Genomic DNA, 21,121 nt, shown 5'->3' on the forward strand with positions numbered 1-21,121 from the left:
CAAACCCTGGGTCTCAACCCTAAGCCTGATTTTAAAGTTATTAATACTACAACTTAAAAGCTTTTCTTCTTTCAGGATCCAAATTTATATTCGCCCAGCAACAGTTAGAACTTTTTGAAAGTCTTTCTTAATGATAAGTTGTTTTAAGGTCACCAGATTCTTAAGCATTGCCAATTCAAAAAAAATCTTTACAGAAGGAGACATTTAAAGTGCTAAAAATTCTTCTTGACATTATAGAAATTTTGTGGCTTCGTTTTAATGATGTCTGCAAATAATTTTAATGTTTGTGTTTTGTTCTATGTGAAATAGTTGTTCGCAATTTTTAATAATTGTTTTCTGTTATCTTTTACTTGTCTTTTAATTAAGTCATAATATTATCATTTATAATATTAAATCATAATATATTCACCCACCCTAAAAAAGCTTTCATTAAACACTGGATTTTTTTATATAATTTTTTTTAAAGGGCTTCACTTAATCTGGCAGATCAAGAAAATTTGGAAAGATTTCTTACCATCATATTACCTGATATGTTTAGGTTTGTTTGTGTGTTATTCAAGATCACCATATTTTTGTAAGATTGAGAATCCTACAGTGAGCATGAGTTCTCTTGCCTTTAGTCCATAGTGGTTCAAGATTTATAATGGAAAGAAGACTGAGTGGGTAGACAGTTAAAGGCTGTAATTTTACACTTTTTAGTTGTGATTTGGATGACAATCATGTCTGTAAATATTGATTTTTCAAGTCGGAAATTTAAGTGACATCAGTGCCTAAAAAACTATATTTAGAATATAAATCATGAAAAATTTGAAATTAATTCCTTTGCTAAATACAAAGAGTTATTTTTTAAAAAATAGTATTATCAGAGTGCTAAGCATATTTAAGGCCATTGACAGTTGCAGGGATTAAAACTATGAAATTGCTCACATAATTGTTCTGTATCTTTGCATTGTAGACTTGCATTAAAACCCAATAGTAGGGGGCAGCTGGATGGCTCAGTGGATTGAGAGCCAGGCCTAGAGATGGTCCTAGGTTCAAATCTGGCCTCAGACACTTCCTAGCTGTGTGACCCTGGGCAAGTCACTTAACCCCCATTGCCTAGCCCTATAACAAACAAACAAAAATTAATATAGAAGGATATATATAAAAAAGATATTAGAGTTTAAAAATTAAAAAAAAAAATAAAAAAAAAACCAATAGTAGTAATAGCCTGTTGTTTTCTAGTCATTGTTTCTAATAAACCTAACCTGGTGATGGGAGTAGCTATCTTTTTCTCTTCTGGTTGTTTATAGTGTCCCAGAATTTTATGTGATTTTTTTTTTTTTAATCCATCCTGCTTTCATTAAGGGCCAAATAGAAAGCTAGGGAAGACCCACTTGTAGTCCCGGATCTTAAAACCTTCTGTCGGATTAGATCAAGAATTTGGAGTTTTTCTCCTATTCATAGGACTCTTGTACTATCTAGGCATAAGTCCTAAATTAAACAGTGGAATTAATTGGGGATGGTGTAAGGAAGGCAGTGTGCAAATCAAGAAAGTCACAGGTAAATTATTGTTGATTCAGGACTTTGGCTTTTCCAGTCACATTTTTTGTCCAAAAATAACCAAACTTCATTCTGATGATCAATGTATACTTAATTGAAAGAAATGACATACTAATTAAAACTCAGCATGTTTATGCTATATTTTTGACATTGTTTCAAATCAAGATTTTTTTGTTGTTGTTGTATACCTAGTATAGACAATTTATTTAAAAAAACAAAAATAGGAACAGTTAGGTGGCTCAGTAGATTGAGAGCCAGGCCTAGAGACAGAAAGTCCCTGGTTCAAACTTGTCCTCAAGCACTTCCTAGCTGTATGATATTGGGCAAGTCACTTAACCTAATTGCCTAGCCTTTACCTCCTCTTCTTTGGAACCAATACTTAGTATTGATTCTAAGAGAAGGTAAGATTTTTTTTTTTTTTTTTTTGCGCTTTAAAAAAATAAATTATGTTTCTTATCATTAGACTGACAGTATGAGTTTTTGCTTTTGAAGGAGATAAGATTTTCTTGAGGTTTTTTTGGGTTTTGCCTTAAAATATGTCACTGAGACATATACATGTATGTATATCTAGTAAACCCATGTTTCATATTTTTTCCACACATTTGTTAGAAATCATGTCAGGAAAAAGTACATGACACACAAGGAAGACACTTAAAGATTATATTCATACTTGAGTTGTGTCATGGAAATATTTAAAATTTCCCCCAAAACAATTATCATTTATAATGAAAACTTTGAATTTCCATCATTCTTTAAATATCTTATTTTAGCCACTTTTTGCTCAAAGTAAAGATACATTAGATGAAAGTAACAGAATTTGGTGAGACACTTTCTGTAGACATAATTTTATGGAAAAGAAAATCGGCTCTTGAATCCATCTAGATTTCCTCCTAGTAAATGCAATAAGCACAAATTTAATCTAGAATAATGCTAAGGTTTATAAAGTTAGTAAGTAAAAATATCCCTAGCATACAATTATCTTCTATTAAACATTTCCCAGTTACATTTTAATCTGGCTCAGGCAGCACTAGGACAATGAATTTGACACTAATTCAGTGCTTATTCAACTGAAACTTGCTAAAAATTTATATTTAAAATAATGGCTCTTAAGCACTAGTGAGTTCTTAATCATGGTGACTGAGTGGAGGTGGATGTTATGAGAGGACGTGCTTATTAATTATTTTTATTTTCCACTGTAGATCATACCTCACTCCAGTTAGAGACGAAGAGTCTGAATCCCAAAGAAAAGCAAGATCAAGGCAAGCAAGACAGTCTAGAAGATCAACCCAGGTATACTTCATACACTGAACATACAAATAAGTTGAACTTTGCCCAGTAGTGGAGGGTAGGATATATCCACATGTTGGGGCTGGAGAGGAAACACCTGTCATTTCAATAAAGTAGAGAAGTCCAGTATTTGAAGCACTGTCTGCCAATTCAAAACAGCAATTTAGCTCTAGAGAATTCCCTGGGGTCCTGAAAGATTGTGACTTGCCAGGACAAACCAGCCAGTGGTCAGTGATAGGATGGGAACCTAATTCCAAGGCTGTTTGGTGGAATCGATCCTACAAGATCCACTACACCAGCCTACAGCCTACTTGCCTCTTACACTGAACTTAAAAATATTAAGCAAAAGATCGGTAATTTTTATTTTGAAATCTTTCATTTGACTTTAATTTCATTGATGTAAGTATATAAGTATAATGAATAGATTTCTAGACCTCTAATCAGATTCAATTCCTGCTTTAAGGTGACTATGATCAAATCACTTAAACTTTCTTAACTCTGGTTTCTTCATTTGTAAAATGAAGGGACCATACCTACAATTTTTACTTCACAAGGTTAATGTGAGGTTCAAATGAATTAAAAGTATTTAAAGGAGGGGGCAGCTAGGTGGCTCAGTGGATAGAAAGTCAGGCCTGGAAACAGGAGGTCCTGGGTTCAACTATGACTTGAGATATTTCCTAGCAGTGTGACCCTGTGCAAATCATGTACCCCCAGTTGCCTAGCCCTTAACATTCTTCTGCCTTGGAACTGACAGAAGGTAATGGTTTTAAACACATACATGCATGCACTCACGTCTGTAAAGGACTTTAAAGGTCTAAAATAACTGTCATTCATCAATCATTCAGTCAACATTTCTTAAGTACCAATTGTGTGCCAGGGGAAGTAAAAAGGACAGTCACTGCCCTCAAAGAACTTAAAATATAATTTAGGCATTGTTTGAACTTAGCCATCTTTGTCTTTTTTCTCATTTTTTCTTTGTATTTTTAATGAATTTAGATCATTTTCCTTTTTTACATATCAATACAGTTTTAAATCTTTTTTTTAATATTTTTAGCTCAATTCTTAAAGATTATTTCATCATGACTTTCTTTTATATACCACATATTACTTGTATCCCTCAGCACTTAGTTGACTCCTTGCACATACATACTACTATATTTGATTGGTTCATAATAGCTGGGAAATAAACTTGTTCTCAATTTCAGATCCTTTTCTAAATGAACTTTACTTTTTTTTTAATCCTTTCACACTACCCTTATCAATTTCTTCCTATATTCTACAGATCAGTTTGTGTTGTGAGCATGTTTGTGTACCAGATGCATGCATACCTGTGAAGTGACCTTTGTCAGTGGAATGGAATGTACATATTGCCACTTTGCCTTTTCTACCCACAGGGAGTGACATTAACTGATCTTCAGGAAGCTGAGAAAACTATAGGAAGAAGTCGATCGACTAGAACTAGAGAACAAGAAAGTGAAGAGAAAGAGAAAGAAGAAAAAGAAAAACAAGACAAAGAAAAGCAAGAAGATAAAAAAGAGTCAGATACTTCCAGGGAAGATGAATATAAACAGAAATATTCCAGGACATATGATGAGGTAATAAATAATTTTTCTTTAAATAAAGGCTTCAAATGGGCACTTGAATGATTCTTATAATTGGGATGAAACAATTATTATTTTTCTTTTAAAATGAAATGTAATTGTTTATAATTTAAATTTTTTTTCTGTTCAATAGCACTATCAGCGTTATCGACCAGTGTCAACTTCAACTTCAACTGTTCCATCAGCCTCTTCACTTTCCACCATCAGCAGTTCTGTCTATACTTCAAGTCAGTTAAACAGGCCAAATAGTCTCATAGGTATAACATCTGCTTATTCCAGAGGTTTAACAAAAGATAATGAAAGAGGTAAGAATGCATTGACTTATTTGAATTTTCTCCCTTTGTACCTCATGTACTCTTTGGGAAGGTACTACAAAATGCACTCAGATTACGTAAATAAATAAAAATAGTACAACTGGTTAAAGAATACCACTTTTTATGTAGAATTTTGTAAGTGAAAAGTGAATAAATGCATACAATCTTAGAGTTAGAAGGAACCATGAAGACTGTCTATTCTAATTTGTACCTAAAATATGCATTTTTTCTGTTGCATCGCTGAAGGGTATTCAGCCAGCCTCAGCTTCTAGTGAAAGGAAACTCATAGTCCCCTCATCCAAGTTCTACCTTCTGGAGCTCAGCACATCACTTTAAACCCTCGTCTACATAAAATCCATTTTCTTACCTGTAACATTCTTTTTTTTTAATTTTGTGTTCCCAATTGTCTTTCTCTTCTCTCTTCCCACCCACTGAGAAAGCAACATATATTTCCATATTAACCATGTCAACCCCCCCCCCCCCCAAAAAAAAACCACCAAGAAAAGTAACAACAATGAAAAAACCAAAACATTACTTCAGTTTGAACTCTAGTTTGTTCTCTGTCTGTCTGTTTCTCTCTCTCTTTGTCTGTCTGTCTGTCTGTCTGTCTCTCTGTCTCTCTCTCTGAAAGGCATCTCTTATTATGAGAGTTTTTCAGAATTGTCTTGGGTCATTGTATTGATTAGAATAGGTACGTCTTTCACATTTGATCATCATTACAATATTTCTGTAACTGTGTATAATGAGAATCTGGCTCTGCTGATTTCACTCTGTATTAAGTTCATATAGGTCTTCCTAGGTTTTTCTAAAACCATCCCTCTCATTGTTTCTTATAGCACAATATCACCTGATCACAGGCTGATTCTCCTAGCCTCTACCTCTACATGGAGATAGATCCATACCCAAGATTAATTGTACTATCTTACATACATATCCAATTATTATTGTCATGATAGGAAGAAAAAATATTTATTCTGGTCACCATATTAGTCACTGATCTTTAGCAGATGGTGAAAAAAAAGAGGAAGAAAAAGAAGAAGATAAATCACAACAAAAATCAATAAGAGAACGACGACGACCAAGAGAAAAACGAAGATCTACTGGAGTTTCATTTTGGACACAAGATGTGAGTGAAGAAACTGCCATAAGGTTCCATTTAAGTACTTTAAAGGTTGCTAATTGTAGAGATTAGTTTAGCAACTTAGTGCTAGATTTCAAGATTTCCTGAAATGTTAAGATTACTTTTTACTCATCTTGACATTCTACACTAATTCACTAAATATTTTTTGCTCTTGAAGAAGCTAAAGAGATTTATTAGGATATGCTTTTGAACCAGTTCTATAGTTTTTGTCATAGAGTCATTTTTTAAAAAGTCATACTCCAGGGGCAGCTGGGTAGCTCAGTGGAGTGAGAGTCAGGCCTAGAGACAGGAGGTCCTAGGTTCAAATCTGGCCTCAGACACTTCCCAGCTGTGTGACCCTGGGCAAGTCACTTGACCCCCATTGCCCACCCATACCACTCTTCCACCTATGAGACAATACACCGAAGTACAAGGGTTTAAAAAAAAAAAAAGTCATACTCCTATACAAAATTAATTACCATCCATCTTGGACCTTTGGTAGCACCTAAAGTCAGGAATTGTTTTCCAGTTTTTGTGTGAATAAGAAACCAAAAGACAAATGCTTCCAGACATATAAGTTTTCTTGTATATAAGCACTCATTTGTGCTTTTATTTATTTTGAGGTTCTTAAAAGAAAGATGTCATAACTGGAGGCAGTTAGGTAGCTCAGTGGATTGAGAGCCAGACATAGAGATGGGAGGTCCTGGGTTCAAATTTGGCCTCAGATACTTCCTACCTATGTGACCCTGGGCAAGTCACTTAACCCCCATTGCCTTGCCCTTACCACTCTTATGCCTTGGAACCAATATACAGTATTGATTCCAAGATGGAAGGTAAGGGTTTAAAAAAAAAAAAAAAGGAAGGAAGGAAGAAAGAAAGAAAGTTGTCCTAGGTAAAATACTATTTCAAAGAAGATCTCTATAACAGTTATTTGAACTGTAGTATATGATCCAGAGGCATTGCTTTTTCAGATCTCTTTATTAGAAATTCTCTATAACAAATCCTATAAAAAATTTATTCCCCAGTCACTATTAATACACCAAATATGTACTTTTTGCCATAGATGATATTTCCAAGGTGGAGTTGTTAAACCAGAATATACTCCCTGACCCAAGCATTCGAGAAAAAGACAATTGGCATCTGCACATTATTATTTCTAAGCCCACACTTTGAATGGCCCTAAGTATTTTAACATTTTCTTAGACCTATTACTGTTTAGCTATTTAGTTTTAGTTTTCATTAATATTAAGGCAACTGTTTCCTTTGTGGAAAACATTTCATTTCCTCTATGCAGGTGTTTATTTGCATCTTAATAAATGTGCAAGGTGCAGAGCCCCAGTTTCAGAGGTCATTTTCTTAGCTGTAAGTGTATTGGTTTTGAAAACTGATGATACCTTATTCTGCTAATAGATAAGTTAAACCCTCTGATGTAAGCTTCTTTTCATTACCAAATCTACATTTTCCTAACAAATATTTTGTTTTTGGCACCAACCACCCTTCATCAGCCATAGAGGAAAAAAAAAAAAAGATACAAACATTAGTTGTTGCCCCTTGCTGGTTTCTCTAATCCATTCATCTCATTGTGCATCAGTTGAACCCAAATGGGTTCCCTGACTTACCCAAGACTTCACAGTTAGAGCAGAGTGTGAAATAAAACCTGTATCAGTCAGCTTTCTTTGCCCTATTTCCTCACTGAAATGTATTGAATTCAAAAGGACTTTTAAGAGTTATCTAGTTCAGTGTCTGTCTGAAGCATAACTCCTCTGTTACATCCCAACAAATAGCCACTCAGCTTCTCCTTGACTACCAATTGAGTAGCCAAAGCCTATGGTGCTTGATGGCTGAATTACAGAATTACTTCACTACTAAATTACAGTGTTTGTCTACCTTCTTTTCCATGTCTCCTCTTTCCCACTACAATTATCATTAATCATTGTTGATATTTATTCCACTCACTTTATGTTACTGTTCTTCCTCTCTTCCTTGTCTGTTAGTCAATATTATGAATTAATTATGCTCAGATATTGGATACAGTAGAAAAGAATCCCTAATATTAAAATTGATTACTTTGTGTAATTAAATTTTCACAGATGAGATTTTAAATAAGACATTTGATGGTATTTAAGTTTATTCCTCTTAAAATTTTGATTCTGTTTCAGAGTGATGAAAATGAACAGGAACAACAGTCCGATTCAGAAGAGGGATCAAATAAAAAAGAAACTCAGGTAAATTTCATTTTTCAGATGTCTTTTTGAGAAGAAATGGTATGCTAGTTGTAACTTTTTTTTCATTACAGTTAGATTTAATGATATGAATCCATTAAATTCTATTTGACTCATTGCTTTGTATTTTCATTCTCAGCGGGATTTTTTTTTAAAGGAGGGAAGCATTTTTAAAAAACTCTTAACCTTCTTTCTTAGAATCAATACTGAGTTCCAAGGCAGAAGAACGGTGTAAAGGGTAGGCAATAGAGGTCAAATGACTTACCCAGGGTTACATAGCTAGGAAGTATCTGAGTTGAACCTAGGATCTCCTGTCTCCAGACTCTATCCACTGAGCCACCCAGCTTCTTCCAGGAAGGCATATTTAAAAAAAAATAATTCACAAATAATTTATATTTTCTTAGTATCTTTCTCTCTTGTTTCTTCTTACATTCTGAATATTAGAATGCATTCAGAAATTGAATGTAGATAACACAACATTGTTATCTATCTACTTTAAGTTTTATATTTTGTTTAAAATAAATTGTTAAAAGTTAATCAAATTTGAGTGACATTTAAAGTTGAGAATCAGTATGCAATGTCAGGAAGATATGAATTTTAAATCTGCTTTTCAGTTGCTCTGTCACTTAACCTCCTCCTGCCTAAGGCAGTTCTCAGAAACTACTAGTTTCTGTTGGAATTCTCTGCCAGTGATATCACAGTTGCAGACTCTCCTTCCAAATTCCCCCTAGAATAAAACATTTGAATTAATAAAGAATAATCATTAAATTATTACTAGTGAGTTTTTACAGAAAGACTTAGATTTTACTATATCAGCCTTTTAGTTAAGTAAAATAAGGGTACCTTAAAGTTACAAGTTGTTTATTAATTATGCCCTCAGTGCATTTACCTTACCTACACTGTTAATATTCTAACCTTTCCAAATTGCCTTCTAATGGAACAGCAAATTTGGGAGTTGTTCTATACCTTGAGATCTCTTGAAGCTATTTGAATGGTCAAATGACATTGACCAAAACCTACTTTGCAGACTTCAACTGGTTCCTTGAAGCAACAATTTGTAAAAATTCCATTTCCTCCTAAATTGTAAACATTTCTCTGCAACTATGCTTTCAGCTGTTCAGGGATCCTAACAGAACATGATGGAGGGAAACAGACTCTTATTGGCTATTTGTTCAGAGATTCAGATTTTAAGAAAATATATGTATTAGTAAGCATCCAGAGGTTACCATTTTCCTGGTTACACTAGAACTATTACTATAGAGTTGAGGTGTTTCTAAGAGAAAACACTCACATTTTATGAAATGGATTTATTTCTCAATAAATTTTGTGATGTAGACATTGCAAATGTTATTGACCAGAGAGAAAATTGAGCCCATTTATGGCAACCCCTATAGTTTCTAGTTCTTCACTAAAAAGAATTGCTATAAATATTTTGCTTATATGAATCCTTTAATTCTTTGAGATATGGGTCTTGAAATGATATTTCTGAGTTAAAGGGTATGGTTACTATTCTTAGTTAATTAGCTTTTGAGTCACAGTTCTAAATTTCTATTTAGAATGGCTAGACCAATTCACAGCTCCTCCAAGTGAGCCAGTATGCCTGTTTTCCCACAGACTCTTCAATATTTTCTTTTAATTTTTTTTCTTCAACTTTGCCAATCTGATGAATATAATGCAACCACAGAGTTGTCTTAATTTGCACTTGGAATATTTTTTCAGTGGCTATAGATATTGGATTTCTTCCTTTGAGAATCGCCTACGTATAACCTTAAAACCATTTGTCAAATGTTCTTCCTCTTATAAATTTTGCATCACATCCACATTTTTTAGAAATGAAACTCTTATCAGAGAAATTTGCTATAAGTATTTTTCTCAGGTAACTTTTTTTTTTCTAATTTTAACTGCATTGTCTTTGTTGGTACAAAAATTTGTTAGTTTATAAATGTAAAGTTTTTTTACATATCATGTAATCAAAACTGTTTATTTTGTCTTCTGTGATCCTTCCAATCCCCTGTTTAGTCATGAACTCTTCCTCTCTCTATAGATCTAAACCTAATCCCCCCAAGCAACTGTCTTGTTTTCCTAATAGTTCTTGTCAAGTAAAGAGTTCTCACCCTGGAAGTTGAGGCCTTTTATTTTATCAAATACTAGTCTAGTTGATTTATTTTCTTTTTGCGTTTTGTAAACCTAAGCTATTCTACTGATTCACTCTTTTTTTTAATTAGTACCCAAGTGTTTTGCTAGCTTTTTCTTTATAGTTTTTCCTATACGTTAAAAAAAAATTCCAATGGCTCCTTCCCCCCCCCACCTTATGAATAGCTCCTTCTGCCCTTTCTTCCCCTCCCTACATCAGTTGAAAATGTGATAGGAAAAAATAAAGCCTCATAACAAATAAGCATAGTCAAGGAAAATGGTTTCACACATGGCCATGTCCAAAAATATGCCATTTTCTGCATCTCGAGGACATCAATGGTTTATATGATTCAATATAGATTCTGTAGTTGGACATTGCATTAATCAAAATTCATACTATCTCTTGACAGAAAGGATGGATTAGAGCCATCAAATAAGACCTACATTTTTGGACCTGGAAAATATGTTGTCCTGCTTTGCAGGATTGTGCTAATTTGCTACATCTTGGTTTTTTCTTTTGTTTATAATTTTGAAGGAAAACAGAGAGGGTAGTGAGAGCAATGAGAAAAAAAGATATGAATGAAGCATTTTTAAAATACACAGAAAGAGAACAGAAAACAAGTTTGTTTGGATAGACATGTAGACAAGCGGAATAACTTTTTAAATCAGCCTGCTGAATTACATGCTTTGAGGGGGGGAAGTACAAAACCTGCACATAATGAGATCTGTATTTTAATCATAATCATGCAGCTCTTTAAGGTTTTTAAAAATCTTTACATAATGCCATTTCAACTTAGAGATACAAGGTTAGAGGTTAGGAGAGGTTCTGGGTAGTCAAGTAGATTTGAGAGTCATCTGTATAGAGATGATAATTCAGTCCATAGGAGTTGGTGAAATAACACAGAGAGAGAAGAGATGAGGGCCTTCGGTAGAGGCCTATGGGACACCCATAGTTAGCAGGGTATGAATTTATTGAAGATCCAGCAAAGTAAATGGAGAAAAATCAGTTAACAAGGTAAGAGGAGAGAAGTATCACAAAAACTTAGAGTATCAAGGAGATGTTCAACAGTGCCAGAGGCTGATACCAGGTCAAGAATGTTGAGGTTTCAGAAAAGCCCATTACAGTTGGCAATTAAGAAATGCTTGGTAACTTTGAAGATTGCAATTTCTTTTGTAAAGCGTTAAGAGAATGAGGGGAAAGGAACCAGAAACTTACTCAAGGGCCTTCTCAAAGATTGTTAGAGTCTGTCAGATTCATAACCTTTTTTGTTTTTGTTTTTGAAGATCCTTCAGTCACCATCTTCTACTGGCAGCCTTAACTGATTCCTTCCTAGGTCCTAGTGTTTTCTATACCCAATTTATTTTTTTTTAATGTTTGATGTATTCTTTATATATTTTTTTTTTTTTTTTTTAAACCCTTGTACTTGGGTGTATTGTCTCATAGGTGGAAGATTGGTAAGGGTGGGCAATGGGGGTCAAGTGACTTGCCCAGGGTCACACAGCTGGGAAGTGGCTGAGGCCGGCTTTGAACCTAGGACCTCCTGTCTCTAGGCCTGGCTCTCACTCCACTGAGCTACCCAGCTGCCCCTTCTTTATATACTTTTTAAGTGTATATTCATGATTGAAGCACCTTAAAGTTAGGATCTGTTTCATTTTTGCTTTATTCCCAGTGCCGACCATTGTTTAATAAATGCTTGCTGAGTTATTCGTTTACCCTACTTCTTTTCATCAGTTATACTGGATATTTTCTCTCTTTTCTCTAAGCCTCCCTAAGGCTTTATCCTTCTTTGCTTCTCTAGCATAGCCCCTCTAACACTTTATCTTCCCTTGACTTCTCTAACACTATATTCAAATGTTTCTCTTCCTAGACCTCTTACCACTTCTGGATTTTTCACTACCATTTGCTAAGACTTTCTTCTCTATCTTCTTCCTTTCTCCCCATATTCTCTCTCTGGATCCTCATCTACTACCACAGTTATAACAGTCCAGGTGACTCCAAATATGTCTCTCCAACCTTGCTGTGCTCTCTCAAGCCTAAATTCTATGTTTCCAATGTCTTTGCTAGCTGGAGGCAACTCAACCTGTGTTTAAAATATTGAATCCATGATTTTTATTTTCCCTAAATATCACCTTTAATTTTGTAAATGGCATCACCATCCTTCCCATTAAATTCAACTTTTAGGTGCTGCTGTAGGCATATCATTTTGTCAGTCTTCACTAGAACATAAAAAGAGTTAATTGGATATCCCCTGCCCTCAGTGTGGTAATAATCTAGTATGGAGATACAGCATATATAGCAGTCACTATAGTGCAAAATAATGATTTGAATAAATGTTATTTCAGACCAGAGAACAGTAAGGCTTTCCATTGGTATGATAATTAAAGATTTCATTGAATAACTTACCTGTTAGATAGAGTGTGAGAATATGAGCAAGTGTTTTGTTATTTCCTTCTCTGTTCCTCCCTTTGAATATGTGCTTCTTGAGGGCATGGATTATTTAATTTTATTTTTGTATCTTTAACTCCTACAACAGTATCTTTCATATAGTTGTTGCTTAATAAATGCTTTGGGGGTTGTACCAGAGTAGGTAGAGTTTGAACTGTCTTTTAAAGGATAGCATTTCTGAAGGGCATTTCAGTAGCAAAAAATCTTGTCCACAAAGACTTAAGTCGGAAGGATGTGTATGAGTGATGACAAAGGAATTCTTTTTTGCTAGAACATAGTTTATATGGAAGAAGGTAGTATGGGATAAGACTGGAAGGGGAGGGTGATGAGACTGCTTTGTATACTCTGTAAATTAAGTTATAAATTACTCTATGGGTGGAGAGTTATCTAGTAGAGTATTCTGCACACAACATATAGTGTATTCAAAATGGTATCATAGGATTTTAGACCTGAACTTGAGAGATACATATCTCCTACTTTACAGGTAAGGAAAACTCATAGAAAGTAAAATAATTTGCTCAGGATCCTACAGATAAGTGAAGTAAATCAAACCTAGGTCTTCTGACTTCCGTATGCAGTATATGACACTAATAAATGTTAGGCCCATAATACATGTTTGTTAATATATTGTTTACATAGCATGTCACTTCTTTGAGAGAGTAGTTGTGCTCCAGATTCCCTGCTCTCTCATTTCCATTTAGCAGTGGACTCTACTAGAAGATGTCAGCACAAATTCAAAAATATGCGTTTTAATATCTTTTTGTTTTTAAGTATTTATGAAATGTTTTGTGGATATACACAAGTTAGCATCTTTTTGTCTTGCTGCTTTAACCCTCCACCTAAAAAAGTCATGGAAAATAGTTGATATTTTTCCAAAATCTGTGTCTCTAAAATTTCATTTATTTATTTGTTTGTTTGTTTTTGAGTTTTACTTTGCCCAGATAATAATTATGGCATAATTCTTGAGTCTATTATTAATTTATGAGCTAATCATTGAGCCACTCAAGTTATTTAAAAATTCTTTTTTTTTAAGTGAAGAAATTGGAAACATGTCAAATATGTCCTTTAAAAATGTACATGCTGTGGTGAATGTCAGCATATTCAACAGTATAAACATAAATTTATCAGTAAGAATTCAAAAAACCTTGATTCTAAAGCCACCTAATTACCTTCAGAAGCTGTCTTTCTGGCAATATATTTTGGTACATGCTATTTATAATAGAAAAAACAATGCTGAAATTGTACATGTTGTTCAGATGAGTTAGCTGCCATGAGATGATTTGCTTTTTTGTATGTGCCTTAACTAGATTGTTGCCATATTATTACTTGCAACTAGTGTATTTTCCAATGAAATCATAAAAATTAACCTATTTTCTTTTTTCCCTTCTTTTTTAGACTGATTCCCTTTCAAGGTACGTTTGATGGAGGGGTGTTTTGGGGGGCATTTCTTCATTTTAAGAAAGAACCCCTAATTGACTCATATATTCAAAGATTTAAGTTTTTTAAGAGTTCATTATTTTGTTCCTAAATAATTGTAAGTTTTTTAAAATGTACACATTTTGAAAAAGTGTATTGCACAGTAGCTGATTACTTTTTGCATTTCTAATTTATACAGTATAATAGCAGCAACTGAAACATCTATTTTACTGCTGCATGTATACCACTATTCTGTTGTGCCTTTCACCTTTCCCTGGGACTGGTTACCTTTAAAATTCCCTTTGTAAACTGAAAGCATGGTGATCTACTGTCTTCTTGTTCTTCTTGAAATTCTTATGATTCTAAACGGTAGACTGTATGGGCTAAAACTCCCTTCATGGACTAGTATTCCACCTCCACCACCCTTCCATGTCAACTATATGTTTCCACTGTCTCTGTCCCTTGCATTTTGTGCCTTCCCAAATGCCTATACAACTATTAACATACTGCTCCCTCCCCCCCGAAATTATAAGCATTTTAAAATTTGCTTCTTTAAGTAAAATATTCCCTCCTAATAGAATGTAAAACCTTTGAGGATAAAACTGATTTAATTTGTGCCTTTGTATTCCCAGTGCGTTGGCACAGTGCCTGACACGTAATGGGTACTTGATAAATGGTTATTAATTTGAATTATAAAATAGCCACACAGTTTGACATAATTGTAGGCCTAATAATTATGGTTTGAATGTTTTTTTTTTTTTTTTTTTTTTTTTTTTTTTTTTTTTAAACCCTTACCTTCCGTCTTGAAGTCAATACTTTGTATTGGCTCCAAGGCAGAAGAGTGGTAAGGGTAGGCAATGAGGGTCAAGTGACTTGCCCAAGGTCACACAGCTGGGAAGTGTCTGAGGTCAGATTTGAACCTAGGACCTCCCGTCTCTAGGCCTGACTCTCAATGCACTGAGCTACCCAGCTGCCCCAGTTTGAATGTTTTTAATAAAAACTGGAGATCTATTTCTCGGAGCCCAGTCTTTAGAACAATATTAATATACTTGACTAGGCTCACTAAACTTTAAGGAATTCTGTATAATAAGAAGTGTCCGCATTTGGACATTTCATTCTCAGTGCTTTAGTGCATTCAGGCTTTGCTGACTGCTAAAATAAAACCTTTTTACATGATCTGTTACATGTTGAGAGTCGTCACCACAATACTTTGTGTCCATACTCACATTTCAGTATATATCAAGGACTGGTGATGTACTCACTGGGAATTTGTTTATAAAGAAATCTGAGGTGGTAAACTGACTCTTATGCAGGGGTCCTATCTTCATGTATATGCTTATTCCTTTTTTATTTTTAATTATTTTCTTGACTTTAATATAAAATGTCCCCTTTAAACAAAATCCCATTGTGAAAATCTTTTTTTTTAAATAGATATGGTGATTCTTTTTGTAAAAGAAATATCCATAGGATAAATTTTAGTAGTGAGCTGCCATAATGCATTCATAATTTATAATTTTATGATTTAGAAAATAGATATTTTAGGTAGATTATTTTGTGTACCTGTAGGTGTGTGCTTGTTGGTAAAGCGAAGTCTAGCCAGTAATTTGTCTTTAGCTTAGGATCTTAGAGAGCCACTTGGTGTTCTAAGAGGTTGTAATGACTTGGCTAAGATCATACAAGTAATATTTAGCAGCTCAGGCCTAGACTCTCTGTCTCCAAGTTCTGTGTATGTTCCACTAGACCATACTAATATTTTATGGTCTTTATTGAAGCTAAATTTTTTAAAAGAATTATTATTGGCCTTTGTTTTCTTTACCACAATTAATTTGTAGTATATCCTACTTGTTACTAATTGTCCCTAGTAACAATTTGGTGTGCATTAGGTTAAATTTTAGGGTTATTTTAATTTGCATTTCTCTTATACGGCTGTTTACTTTTTTGATAATTGTTTATATCCTTTGATATATTGGGAAATAGCTCTTATATTTGTGTCAGTTCTCTTATTTTCCTGAATATCAGATTTTTGTCAGAGAGATTTTAATTTTATACAGTGTAAATTAGTTTTTCTGATTCTTTCCTCTGTCCTTTGACAATTTTTTCCTTTGATCCAAGTTTTGAAAAGGATCACCTTCTTCTTGTTATTGTTTTAATAATAGGACCCTTTATAATTAGACTGATTAGAGGTTATTTTCGATTCCCAACAGTTTTTGTCAAATCAAATATCCTTCCCTGGCACTTGTTGTTCTTGTGTGTATGTAACACTGGACAGTTGTTTCATTTGTATCTCTCTCTTGCCTATTCTCTTCAATTGAGCTAATTTTCTATTTTTTAACCAATACTAAATAGTTTTGATGATTGCTACCACTATATAGATCTGGGGTAATGCTAGATACATCTTCTAGTTTTCTTCTTTATTTTTCTTGATAACCCATAACTTTTGTTTCTCCAAATGGATTTTTTTTTATCTCATTTTGTTGGCTTGGCACAGCAATAAATCAGTTAATTCATGCAGATATATTATATTGGCACACAACCCTAAATTGACCCTGCATGTTTCTACCATCCATACATTGCAGTTTATTAAACTGATTATTAAGCATATGCTATATGCTTGCTAGACAAAGTGCCAAAATACTGAGGATGAAAAGACAAAAACAAAGAAAACTGCCTCTTCCCTCAAGAAGCTTACATTTGATTTGGGAGTTAAGACATATAAAACATAGAAATACAAGATAATTTGAAGTGAGAAAAAAACTAACCACTGAGTGAATCAGGAAAGGCTTCTTAACAATAATTGGTATTTGAGCTCAGCTTTCAGTGAAACCAGGAATTCTACAAATGAGAGAAATGAGCTTATGCATTCCAGGCATAAGGGGCAGGATAAATTTTTTCCCAATCATCTACCTTGAAGATACCATATTGTGCCATTGCAAATCAAAATCCAAATATCTGGAAAGGATACTATGAAATTGGAAGACAGGTAGAAAACAGTACTTAGCTTGAGAGAATTTCCAAGAATTGGTTACTTCAAAGAAAATATGAATATTATTTTATTCTGTAATGTCTTTTTCTAGAATTTTTTAAAAATTAAGACCCTTTTATACTCACAATGAGGTCATTCCTTAAAGGGGCATTCACACATAGTTTCAAATTATATTTGTGACCTACTTATAAATGATTTGAGAAAAGAAGCACTTAGAACCACTGATTTCTCTCTGGTGACCCCAGCTCTATGTGTTATTTAGGAAATCATGAAAAGGATTGTAACCCAGCATTGTGCCATAACTTCTGACTCCATATCCTTCTCTAATGTCCATTTTCTCTGAAGAATTAGGACAAAAAAAAAAAAAAGATTCTGGGACACATGTAAGAGGGAGATTTTTAGGTATTTTATAAATATGTATTTAAAATGTGGCCGCCAGGAATCAACCATTCAGATTGATTCCATAATTAAAATAGACCCAAGTCAGCATCCAGTTTAAGGTAGTTTATTTACAATTAGGAAGGTAAAAAGGTAGGTAAATAGAGGGAGAGGCCAGTCCAGGCCTGGAGAGGCCTGGATGGAGAGAGAGGCTTAAAAAACTAATTAAACTAGATTACAAGCCACAAGACTTTAGAAATCAGAGAGGCTATAAGCCTACTTAAAGGTAGAGTTTGGAAACGCCAAGGTAGGCCAAGGAAGTCAGCCTAACTTACCCACGTGACAAATCAGAGTAGAAGCATTCTGAGGTCTCAGCCGAGCACCTTCAGCCCCAAGTACAAAGCTGGAACTCCTGAACTCTTGAACTTCTGAACTCCTTCCACTCCTGAACTAACTGAACTAACTTTACCAGGCTGCAACCCACATATTTAAAGAGAGAGCGTCTCTTGTCATTTCCTGTGGGCCACCTCTAATTCAAGTGGACCAATGGCAGCCTCTAAACTGATTTGGACTGCCCAAAGGGCAGTCCCTTGTTCTTGTTTTGATACTTATTGTCAAGTGTGGTTAACTTATTTCCACTTCCCCTGAGGGAGGTGGGGATGATATAATCTAGATGCCTAGGGTAAGTAGATTTTTGACTATGAATGGGCTAGAGTTAATTTCATTTACACACACATTTGGCTTATTTTCACATGGAAGCGTCCCCCTTTTGGTTAATATAGTGCATTTCTTAGGTAGTATCATAAAAGGGATCATTTGTAAAGCATACCTTCTTTTCCTGGAGGAACAAATATTAGGTTTAGAAATTGCTTGTAGTCCTTATAAACCATTTGACAATAAATGGTCCAGAATCAACAGTGTAGTAATTCAGTAATTCAGGTGGCTCTGTTATCTCATTGATATGAGTATTTCTGTTATCTCATTGATATGAGTATTTCTTCTTACAGTGCAGCTTTTAATTCATTCATGCTTTCTGATGCTGTCCTTGACATTCCTCTCTATATTCTCCTGTGCATCCAAAAGAGAGTAATTCTAGGTATAAACTACTTATTATTTCTGGTGATAATCGTTTGCCAGGTCTTAAAAATCTAGGAGAGGGGCGAGACATGAATTAGTATAATGAACTCTCAAGTGAGCAAACACCCTCTACCAGTTCAGGATGGTATCTTCTCTGTAACTGAGAATCTGATGGGTAACAACTAGTGTCAGATGCAGAGCCAGAAACCACATTTTTCTGACTCTCAAGTTAGCACAAGAACAAGTCTTTGATGCCTTTAGATGTCCAGGTCAGGGAATCCCATTCTCAATGGAGATCAGGAACTGCAGTGATTCCTTGAGCAGGAATAGGAAGAATTCTCATTAAGGGCAAGTTCTTGATTTCTAGTATTTGAAGTTTATGCCCTTTTGCACCCCAGTCTCCCATAAAATAAATATTTTTTTTAAATTTTACATTGATTATACAAGAGGTCTAGGAGACTTGAAAGTCTGTAATAAATAGCACAAAAATATATCATTTGTAAGTTTTCCTAAAAATATATCTACTGTCTAATCCTTACATATCTCTATGGTAAGAGGACCTCTGGGTCCCCTGTTAAATTAAAAAAAAGAATAAAGAATTCCTTTTTATACTACTTATAAATATTAATAAGACATTTAACATTTTTACCTTCTTAGATGTCCAACTTTCATAGGTTGATTTGAAAAACTTTAAGGAAGTTTGAATTTCAGGCATTTTTCTTGATGAACTTGTTCCATAATATTTTTCTCACGGAAAAACATTTTTTAAAGTAAGAGCAACCTATTATTTCTTCCCCTTGCCCTCATCTCAGTTTAGTCAAAGATATATTGTATTAATTCTTTCCCCTGCACATTTTTAAAAAGAAGTTTCATTGTTGACATAAGGCATAGTTGACATAATTGAGTTGTAATAAAACAGATACATTTATGTTAAAATATTCCCCTGTCCCTTTTGATCTCGAAAAGAATAACATGATAGTATTCATGAACTTTTAGGTCAAAGATTTCCTGTCAGAATAACTCATTTCTCTTTTGCATTAAATTTGGATAGAACCCTTTTCTCGTGATAATGTTATAAAGTAATACAGTTTTCTCCCTATGACAAATGAAGAGTCCTAATTCCAGAGCTGGAAGGGCCCTTGGAGGCACCTATCCTCCAATATCCATTTTATAGATGAACAAACTGAGGCCCAGAGAAGTGAAGTGACTTCTTCAGTGTCATGTTATATCCTGCAATATTATAGTAAATGAAAAGTTGAATAAATATTTAGAATTAAATAAATAACCTTCAGGAGCTTATGATGAACAAAACGGAGGACTAGACAATTTCCTCAACTTGATATTTACATTGAATTCACTACACATAACTCCCCCATTCCCCAGGATGCCACCATGTACTAGTCATCCCATGAGGGACTTGAAACAGAACCCAATCCTATATACACTCTGTCTCCTCCCTATGTTTTCAGTGACTTGAACATCCTGGTTCTAAGCTTTGGAAGTCTGCTCAAGCCAGGACAGATAGGCCAGAACATGTCTGCCACACTGTGGAAGCCCACCGGGGTCACAGCCACTGCAACAGGTAGCATTCATTACAAAAGATTTATCTGAACTGTCATTTAGTGATACTGTCAGTGAAATGAGGAACAGAGGGAGCAGGACAGGGCATAGGGTAGGGCAGATGGGGAGAACTGGTACCTACCAGTTCTGACCATCCTAATGTCACTTGGGACAGAGATCCCAGTTAGTATGAGAGGAAGCTGAGATTCTTTTAAGATTTAGCCCCCAAGGACACCACCATCAGAGGGGAGGGGGTCAGCAGGTCAGAAAGTAAGCAGTAGGGGAAAATAAGGGGACTAGCGCAGGGTTAGTTCAAAATGACCAAATCTCAGAAAAAATGAAACGTTATATGCATACAGATAAATCAGCAAGAAAGAGACACTAACAGTAGAAAGAAATATGACCTCCAGATTTAGTAAATGAATTCAAACATCTGGAAAACAAATGAAAATGATCCAGTCCTTGAAACAGAAGACCCTTTGGAATTTGGTAACAGGGAATCTCAACACATTGTTCCTGAATGGTTAAAAGAGAAGTGAGAATTATAAGAGCAAAATTTATGCATTGCATAGCAAAAATAGTGGGCTGAATAAAAACCTTAAATCTTAAATCTGCAATGTCAAGTCTCGCCAGATAAACAAAAGAGAGAACAATAGATTGGGAATGCAGATACACAGAAATGAAGAACTATGTAGACCAGTGATGGTGAGCCTATGGCACAAGTGCCAGAGATGACACATAGGGTGCTCTCTGTGAGCATGCAGCCACCCCACCCCCTTTTCCTGTTTGTTACTAGAATGGCAAAGGGACTTGGGCAGAGCTGCTTCCCTCCTGATCACTTTTTTTCACATCCCTCTGCCCCTCTACCCAGCAGCCTAATGGGAGCAAACAGAAGGCAGAACTGGAGGGGAGCGGAGCACTCATGCCACTCCCCTCCCCCTCTCTATACTCACTGAGGACATTTCTCACTTCACCTGTTCCTCCACCCAGCAGCCCAAGGGAAGTGCTTCCTCCCTTCCCTGTGTGGGGTAAGCCAGGGGTG

The 21,121-nt window shown here is 34.9% G+C and overlaps 1 protein-coding gene across 13 annotated transcripts in view; it reads left to right on the top strand.

Moving 5' to 3' along the window:
• PPP1R12A (protein phosphatase 1 regulatory subunit 12A) overlaps nt 1-21,121 on the top strand; it is a 199,045-nt gene that overhangs the window by 156,246 nt on the left and 21,678 nt on the right. For 8 of the 13 annotated variants that reach the window (XM_044679905.1, XM_044679897.1, XM_044679895.1 and 5 more), the window contains 6 exons: nt 2,742-2,832; nt 4,224-4,424; nt 4,564-4,735; nt 5,749-5,870; nt 8,024-8,089; nt 14,061-14,077. In XM_044679905.1, the coding sequence (XP_044535840.1) occupies nt 2,742-2,832; nt 4,224-4,424; nt 4,564-4,735; nt 5,749-5,870; nt 8,024-8,089; nt 14,061-14,077 (669 nt within the window). The remainder of the gene's footprint in view (nt 1-2,741; nt 2,833-4,223; nt 4,425-4,563; nt 4,736-5,748; nt 5,871-8,023; nt 8,090-14,060; nt 14,078-21,121) is intronic. The other 5 variants (XM_044679896.1, XM_044679904.1, XM_044679906.1 and 2 more) reach the window with 1 other exon arrangement.

This window comes from Gracilinanus agilis, chromosome 5 (genome assembly GCF_016433145.1).
Source record: "Gracilinanus agilis isolate LMUSP501 chromosome 5, AgileGrace, whole genome shotgun sequence".
NCBI lineage: Eukaryota > Metazoa > Chordata > Mammalia > Didelphimorphia > Didelphidae > Gracilinanus > Gracilinanus agilis.